The sequence below is a fragment of the Takifugu flavidus genome, chromosome 20 (genome assembly GCF_003711565.1).
Source record: "Takifugu flavidus isolate HTHZ2018 chromosome 20, ASM371156v2, whole genome shotgun sequence".
NCBI lineage: Eukaryota > Metazoa > Chordata > Actinopteri > Tetraodontiformes > Tetraodontidae > Takifugu > Takifugu flavidus.
In genome coordinates this window covers 2,669,435-2,678,375 of record NC_079539.1, presented here as the reverse complement: position 1 = coordinate 2,678,375, position 8,941 = coordinate 2,669,435, and the positions used below count along the sequence as shown (strand labels likewise).

The following is an 8,941-nucleotide window of genomic DNA, read 5'->3' as shown; positions in this document are numbered from 1 at the left end:
CTGGCTCTGCAGGCTGATTCCAATTCGCTGCCTTCATGGGGGCGGTGAAATAAAAACATGTGAATCAAGCCCCAAAATGAACGCTCGTGTCAGAGCTCCGCCTGTCCACGGAGAGCCAAAATGGCCGCCACGCAGCTCAGTTGCAGGTTTGATTTTGTTTGGCTAGCTCAGCCCGAGTGGGCGGGGCCGCTGCAGGGCTTGAGTCACATGATCCGCGCAGCAGCCTGACCAAATCCAATATGGTGGCCAGCTTGGCAGGTCTACGTTTCTTGTTGATGATATTGTTGCTCTGCTGGACCAGGTACGGCGCCTGCAGCGAGGAAGCCCCACGGGTTCTGGGGCTGCGACTGGAAGACCCGCCGGGCCGGGTGTGCATGACTGATCGGATCATCTCGGCGCCAGTAGGAGCCACGTTCAAGATTCGTCTCATCGGGACTGATCTGAATGGAAGCTGGCCGTGGGTGGCGTTCGCAGGGGCAGCTGGCGGAGCGGCGGGGGCTGTCGGGGATACCCCAGACCCGTGTCTAGAGGAGACCAGACGCAACGAGTCCGTTTTCCAGGTGACGGGGGAGTTCGCCAAGGATGAGCTCTACAGCGGGCTGATAACGGTGCAGGTCAGACAATCGAGCATCTCGGACGGCGAGCAGACCTTCTACCACCTGTGCGTGTCCAGCGGGGGCAGGTGGGCATCTGTGGGCCCGGACAGACTGCGGGTGAACACCGACAGGGGTCTGCCCGCTGACTATATCCCACCGTGGGGTCTGGCCGTCCTGATCGTGTTGTTTCTAACGGTCTGCGGCGTGCTGAGGACGGTGAACCTGAGCCTCCTTTGGCTCGACCCCGTGGAGCTCTACGTCCTCCACAGCTGTGGATCCGAGGAGGAGAAGCGGGTGGCCAAGCGCCTGGAGCCGGTCAGGAGGAGAGGAAACTTCTTGGTGAGTTACCCGGTGAGAGGGAAGTGCTCTCTGTTCTTCTTGATTCCATCGTGTACTTCCTGCCCACGCCAGGCGTGTTCCCTGCTGTTCCTGTGCGCCGTGGGTCACTCAGTCCTGGGCATCTTCCTCTACCGGGTGCTGAGCTCTGTGGTGTCAGCAGCTTTCACGAGCGGGATCCTGATCTTCCTCCTGGCCGAGCTGGCTCCCCACATCCTGTGCTCAGGTTATGGGTTTCAGATCGCTCCAGCTTTGACCTGGCTGGCCCAGGTTTGCATGGTGCTCACCTGTCCCCTGTCCTGCCCCCTTGGCCTGATCCTGGACCTGGCTCTGAGGAGGGACATCAGCAGCTGTGGGATCAGGGAGAGGGCCATGGAGATGATCCGCACCAGCGTCAATGACCCTTACAGGTAAGAAGGAGCGTGCTGGTGGGTTGGAGGTCTCTGAGGTGTCTGAGTGGCGCGTTGTCGTGTTGTGCAGCGAGTTTGTGAAGGAGGAGTTCAGCCGCGGGATGCTGCGGACCAAGACGGTGGAGGACATCCTGACGCCACTGAAGGACTGCTTCATGCTGCCCAGCTCGGTCGTCCTGGACTTCTCCACCATGTCTGAGATCATGCAGAGCGGCTACACCAGGGTGCCCATCTATGAGGAGGAGAGGTGAGACCAAACATTTTCCTCCTTTTAGAAGATTTTGCCGGCTGATTGTGGAAAAGTTTGTACCTTTTTGGTATTTTTTTGGTGCTTTTTACTCCTCTGTGGCTGTTCCACATGTTTTTAAGTGCCTTTTTTGCCATTTTGTAACATTTTTCCCCATTTTTAGGACTTTTTCTCCACCACTTTTGGGGTCAGGCTCCATGTTTCTTTGATTTTAACAGAAGGTTGAGCCTAATATGGAGAGCCCTGACAGTACAACTAACACAGTCGTTGTTGGCTGGAATCTTGTACCGAAACAGACGGGATTGAGCAAAAATCTTGTTCATTTGACGACAGCAGTTCTTTTAACTGGGGGGGTCATAGGAAGACTTGATTTTCAATGAGCTGCTGTGTTTGCGTCAGCAGTAGAGGCACGTATGAACAAGAAAAGAGGAAAATGCAGTCCTGAAACAATGTGTGTGTGTTGCAGAAATGTACACACACACACACACACCAGTCAGTGTGTTTAGAATAGTTTGGCAGGAAAATAAGCTGTTATTGTTTAATCACCCTCTGGTTTCATTTATTGCTTCGGTCATAAATAAAAGGTGGAGACACACGCTCACACACGTGCGTGCGTGCGTGCACGCCTCAGTGCCCACTGACCGGGTTATACTGTATATTCAGTGCTCACTTGTGTCCACTTATTAACGCCGCAGGTCCAACATCGTGGAGATCCTCTATGTGAAAGATTTGGCTCTGGTGGACCCAGACGACTGCACCCCCATGACCACCATCACCAAGTTCTACAACCACCCGCTGCACTTTGTCTTCAACGACACAAAGCTGGACGCCATGTTGGAGGAGTTCAAGAAAGGTGCAGCTGCGTCAGAGGCCTTTTTATGGGTTGAACCAGTTCTTTTAAATCCGCTTGTTTTTTATGTAAAGCTTCTTGACAGGAGGCGCCGTCCCTCTTTCAGGCTGATGGGCTGTTAAATCAGTGATCGATTAAACTGTTCTGTTCAAACAATAGAAAAGCTCGTTACCACGGTAACTGTCCATGTGGTAACAATTGGAGACGGTCGTGTAGGGATGCAGCTTCCTGGATGATGTTGGAGTTTCATGATGATATTTTGAGGTATTCTCTTCATAAATGAACCTCTGGTCATCTTCTCCTTCTCTCCAGGCAACTCACACATGGCCATCGTCCAGAAGGTGAACAACGAGGGGGAGGGCGATCCTTTCTATGAGGTGCTGGGTCTGGTCACCTTGGAGGACGTCATCGAGGAGATCATCAAAGCTGAGATCCTGGACGAGTCTGACGGCTACTGTACGTCTCTAGAAATCGAGCGTTGTTCAGGCAACTTGTGTGTTTATTGAATTTTTCCTCCACCTCCTGCAGTGGACAGGAAGGTGAAGCGCCCCCTCACCGCCTTGGAGATCCCTCTGGAGCCTCGAAGCTCCCATGAGGAGTTTTCTCTGTTCAAGCCTCCCGAAGGAGAACCCAAGATTCGTACATCACCGCAGCTCCTGCTGGCTACCCACCGCTTCCTGTCCAGAGGTGTGTGTGTGTGTGTGTGTGTGTGTGTGTGTGGTGTGTGTGTGTGTGTGTGTGTGTGTGTGTGTGTGTGTGTGTTGTGTGTGTGTGTGTGTGTGTGTGTGTGTTAAATGAGTCACACTTTAACACCGTGTATAATGATTGTGTTGCTGTCACACAGCAGATTTGACTGTATTCTTGACTGAGGCTGCCATCCTCACATGTCTAATCCTGAGCTGCACTGACCTCTGACCTTTGACCTCTCCCCCCTGATAGAAGTGGAACACTTCAGCCCTCTGCGCGTGTCTGAGAAGGTGCTCTTTCACCTTTTGCGTCACCCCAGTGTCAACCAGGAAGTGCATTTTGACCAAAACAACCGCCTGAGCGCCAGCCACTATCTGTACACGCGGAACCACCCTGTGGACTATTTCATCCTGCTGCTACAGGTTTGCATTTCTTTTTTTTTTTTTGTAAATGTGATATTTACACAGTAAATTATTAATGTCCGACAGCTGTGTGTTGTAGTATAAGAAGAAGCATAAACCCTTTTTGCTGACAAGTTTTGAGTTTCTTTAATTTGCCAACTGTCCGTATCTTGAAGCTTGCTAAGTAACTTCACACTTTAATCCCTCGGTGATTAAAATATAACTGTTGAAGCACATGTTGTGACCCTGCTGCAAATAAGGGTTCATTCACTACAAGTGTTCCATCATACAGTACCACACATTACATGAAATGGCGTCATATTTACTTAGGAAGGAAATTGACCTGATACATCTAACACTACAAATCCCAGAATGCACTTAATGCAGCAATGGAAAAAAACACCAATTCTTCTGACTATCATCAAGAAATAGTGCACTGTTTCGAAGATTTGGGGAATATCACATCTAAATAAACTATATTTTTGTCTTCAGGGCCGTGTGGAGGTGGAAATCGGGAAGGAAGGCCTGAAGTTTGAGAATGGAGCGTTTACCTACTACGGCGTGTCTGCGCTGACACTGCCCTCTTCTGGTGAGTGTAGGAACTGCAGACACGGCAGGTTTTTCAGATCTGAGTAATATTCAGAGTTTGGTGCTGGAATGGAAGTGGAATATCGTGATTGACGTGGCGAATATAAAAATCATAATTGGCTGAAAGTAGAAAGTCCGAAGACCTGTAAACCAAGAAGTAGAGCACACGATTTTCTAATCAGTTTATGGTGAATTTTGCCTTGCTTGCTCTTAGTTGCACATTATAAATAGCATGAAGCCTTTTGAATTGTTTGTGTCCATTGTTAAGATGTTGACTGGTGTCTCTGTGCCTGTGTTTATAGTGCACCAGTCTCCAGTGTCTAGCCAGCGTCACTCTCCCAGGGATCCCTTCGATTCAGCTGAGGCGACAAGCCCGTCCAGCTACTGTCCCGACTACACCGTCCGAGCGCTCACCGACCTGCAGATCATACGGGTGCGTTGGCATCAAATGTGGCATCAACAATGGTTTTATTTTCTCCACGAATGCTGAAAGTTTTCTCGCCTGGATTGAAAGCGTCTCTAACTGGTCACTTCCTGTTTGAACGGCAGGTTACGCGTCTGCAGTATCTGAACGCTCTCATGGCATCCCGGGTTGGTCAGAGTCCAGATCCTCCTGAGATTAAAATCCTCCCCAACAGTCAGACCAAGCTCCTCAACGACAAAAACACCACACAAGGTAGCTTTGCTCCGCACGCCGTCTGACCTCAGGGCTCCGCCGCCCCCACTCCTCACTAATGACACCAAAAAAACCCCTCCTTAAGACTTTGTGCTGTTTTTGATACCTGTTTTTCCATGTTTGTCTCCAGCCGAATTAAAATAATCTTCTCTTTCTCTTTCTTTTCCCTCCTTGCGTGCCTTCCGTGCCCAGAGTTCCCTGTAAACTTTTCATTCTTTGATTCCATTGAGAACTACTGTTAGTCTGTTTTGCATGGCGTGCAGCGCACTCACACCCACACGCACGGGGAACGACCCCCACACACGCACTCGTCTGTGAATAACGCTCCCCCCTCCGTCCTCCTCCGACGGCGACCGCTTTCAGCCTTGTAAAATCTGTGTGGGTGCGTCTTGAATCTTGAATCGGAGCGTGTGAAGGTGTGTTTGTGTGGCACTTCTGACTCTTGCCCTCGTTGTCTGTGACACCCTCCATCTTCCAGACTGTTGATTCCGCTCTTAAACTCTCCCTCGGAGATTTCGTCCTCCACTAAATATCCTGGACAAAAATAGACAAGATGGCACAAAAGTGATGGAAGAAGCACAGTTGGCTCTCCAATCTGCAAACCTCAGTTCCAGCACTAATATCAGGAATTTAATTGCTGATCCCAGCTGTTTTCATCAGGATTAGATTCTTTTTTCATACAGTAAATTGGATTTTAAATGCTTTTACATGTCAGGGGAATTTTGTATGTATTTTAATTACTTCTGGAGCAGAAACCTTTTATTCCTGCAGGGTTCGGATGAAGTCCTGAGACTTCCGAAACTACTGGAGTTGAGTTTTTAAAATGAGAAAACGCTTGATTTTCTCGTGCTGGGCGATAGAGAAATGCAGATAAATCAAGTTTCACTCTTCAAAGTGCGTCAGAAACCGTCCTAATGGTGGTTCTTTCTCTCTTCTGTGCCGTCTTTTTTTGCTCATTTCCCGTCGTTTGTCTTGTGGATCCCGCTGTGCCGTGGTGACATCATCATCTCTCCTCTCATTGGTCGGGTTCCACAGGTGGCAGTAGAGCCCAGGAGAGCTCCACAGAAGAGGAGGCTCATGGGTAGCACAGGTCTGCCTCCCCGCTGTGACAGAAACCCCGTAGGGATCATAGTTTCTCTCTGAATGCTGAATCATCCGAGGCTGGAACGTTGTTTTCGGACAAGACTGGAGTGAGCGTGATTTCATTGGCCTCTAATGTAGATCTCCTCTTCTGTTCTCATCTCCCATTCCTCTCTGCTGTCGTCGAGATTATTTTATGTTGTTTTATACACTTTGAAATATATATATATATTTATGTATATACATTATAAATTAATATTATTTTGATTTGGCAGTGCCTTTCTTCCAAGTTCAGCCTTTTTGTACTAAATTCTGCATTTCCTCTCTTCACGGTCGTCTGTGTGCCAAAGTTGTGTGTCTGCACACACACACACACACACGCACACACGCACGCGCGTGTGCACGTATCCGTCCATTTCACGCATGAATCAGACTGACGAGTTAGCTCATTGATAGCCAGTGGAAATGTGGACGCTGATGCTGCTGTGAAACCGTCCCCTCGGCTTCAGATTCTGACGGTTTGTTGCGTAATTCAGTATTCGACCAAAGCAGGATTGATAGTGTTTCTTTCCCAAATTGACTTATAAACCTCAAGTGAACTTAAACAAGACAGAAATGATGATGATGATGGTGAGTGATTTTGAGTGAAACTGCACAGATGTTCTCTGCCTGCACATTTAGGCAGGTCGCATGTTTGGGGATTCCTTTTCGGCCCCCAGGTTCTCAGGTCAGGTGAGGAAGGGGCCCAGATCATTCTTCTATAGTCTTTCAGGCTTCAGGTGACCTACGTATGAGCTGGCGCATCGCTTTGCAGAAAAGTCAGGCTTTTCTTGTACGACGTCACCACTGTGTGAGGAAGGCGTCGCCTAGGAACTGGCAGCCAGTCTGGGAACTACGCCTGATAATTGTGCAGGCAGAGTGTGTGCAGGAATACTGCAGTGGCTAAAACAGGTCTTCCTTCATAAACCAGTTGGTGTCAAACACACAGACGTTTCCCGATTTTCAATTCAGAACCAGACTTTTTAGGAGACTGCAGGAATAAAAAGAGCCCCGCGTTTGAGGTTTGAGAACATTGCTCACCTAAATTGCCAGTGTTTGAATTTCTGGATTTTTGTTTTTGCCCAAATTCCCCATGATTTGTAATTGATTTTTTAAAAAATAATCAAATAAACAGGAGGAATAATGCGTTTGTTTGGGACTGTGGGATTTATTTAATACTGAGTGGATGCAGACACATTCGCAATGTCTCATCAGTCCAGCAGGGGGCGACATAACTACTGGTTAGGGTTTAATTGTACTTTAACCTTTTTTTTTTCAAGCCGCTAGTTACCAGTTAACATTCCCTTCACATGGTCACACCTGCTTACTTTTGCGGGTGCCACAATTTAGAGTTAATTTGTACATACCGGTAATTACAAACTCAGCCCAAACCTTTGTGTACGTGTTTCAGTTGTGTTAGTTTAGCCTCCGGTCTTCACATGACTTCACCGTTTGTTGAATAACTTAAAAGATCTATAAGCCTCATTGTCACCGTTGCATGTGTGAGTGTAAACATGTGGGAATACCTTGAAATGACACCCTGTGATGGCACGGCGTCTCCCTCGGTGTTGGCAGGATCAAAATACTCCTCGAAAAGAATTTTTCAGGTCAATTTTAAGGCAATACTCACACGTGCACGTGGACTGGGAAGTGCTCGTCCAGTCAGCAAATAAACTTTAAAAGTCCCGAACTGCATCATGTTAGCTTTGGTCTTCCGTGTGTCTGTATTCGATTCCCTCTTTATTCCTTTGATTCTGAGTAGAGTTTGTAGCTGTTTACTTCTGTTTTACCTGCATTTTCATGGACGGAAGCCTGAATGGAAAAAAATAATCATCACTTTGTCCCCCTTTGGTAGAGAAGTGTGTGTAAATATCTGATTCTTTGATAGAACGTCACTTCAGGACGTAGTTTGTAGGCGATCAAGCTCAGATTTCAGGTACAAAGCTGTTACCACATGTGTTCAACCAGACCTGTTTAAACATTTCCTTTTTGTCTAGGTTGCATTTGTATAGAATTCTACATTTGATTTTATTGTGTTATTTTGAGAATGCCGCCAGTTTTGGGTGCATTGGAACTTGTTGCATTTAACACTTTCAGTAATTAGATTTCTTAGGAAATAAACTCAATCTTGTTCTAAAAGTGTTATTTTGTGTCCCCCCCACCACACACACACGCACACACGCACACACACACCCCTCGTTTATATTTGGGGTTGTGTTTCCATATCAGGCCACCAGATGGCGCCATAGTCCATTATTTTTTCATGCACGATTATTCGGTACAAGAATGTTTAGTTTGTATCATCTTCCTTGCATATTTATGTGTCCTTAATGACTTCCTGGGTGGTTAGGTAAAAGGGGACATGTGAGTTTGTTGTAAAACCAAATCAGTATCGGTTAAGAGTACAGCCCTGGTTTTTCTTTAGCTTTGTTGATTTGTTTTATGGCAGGTTTTAATGAATTCACGACCGAATAATTTATAGGTTTGTTCACATTTTTGTGATAATACCAATAATCAAATGGTTGTGCACATATAATGAGAAGTGTTGACTAATTTAAAGGGTTGAAATTGTTTTTTTTTAACCTGAACTAAATACGAACTAATGCCAATGTGACCCTTATTGTAAAGTTAAAAAAAAAACAACCTTAATTTAAGAATAATAAAAAGTGTTATTCATGGTATTTGTCTTTCGGTGATGAATGAATATTAATATCATCCAAGTGTTTCATGATGTGTGTAAACCAGAAGAATAAATGATTTGTTGACATTTTAGCTCTGCAGTGATATCCCCCTGTGACATGTGACCTAAATATCAGTTCACTATTAAGTCGGCCAATCGGGGACGCGAGTTTGGACGCTGCTGTCCTCTCATTGGTTCGGCTTAAGTGTGTTTCCATGTTGAGGTGTTTTTTTTCCTGTTTCTGGACTGATTGTGTGCTGAGCTCCGCAGTGCACGGCTGCCTCCAGCGGCTAACGGAGGGATCTTTAATGAGGAGGACAGAGTCTGAAGAGGTCAAGAGCTGAAGAAGAG

The 8,941-nt window shown here is 46.9% G+C and overlaps 1 protein-coding gene across 2 annotated transcripts; it reads left to right on the top strand.

Annotated features, from left to right (window-relative positions):
- Positions 1-223: 223 nt before the first annotated feature.
- LOC130517211 (metal transporter CNNM3) lies at positions 224-8,049 on the top strand. 2 transcript variants are annotated; one of them, XM_057018965.1, is made up of 11 exons: positions 224-935; positions 1,008-1,342; positions 1,413-1,589; positions 2,285-2,442; positions 2,752-2,895; positions 2,968-3,126; positions 3,379-3,548; positions 4,020-4,116; positions 4,418-4,548; positions 4,665-4,791; positions 5,827-8,049. In XM_057018965.1, the coding sequence occupies exons 1-11, from the start codon at positions 240-242 to the stop codon at positions 5,874-5,876; spliced, it is 2,244 nt and encodes a 747-aa protein (XP_056874945.1). In that variant the 5' UTR covers positions 224-239; the 3' UTR covers positions 5,877-8,049. The 2 variants fall into 2 exon arrangements, with proteins under 2 accessions (XP_056874945.1, XP_056874946.1); XM_057018966.1 differs by having other exon boundaries at positions 4,984-8,049.
- Positions 8,050-8,941: the final 892 nt, after the last annotated feature.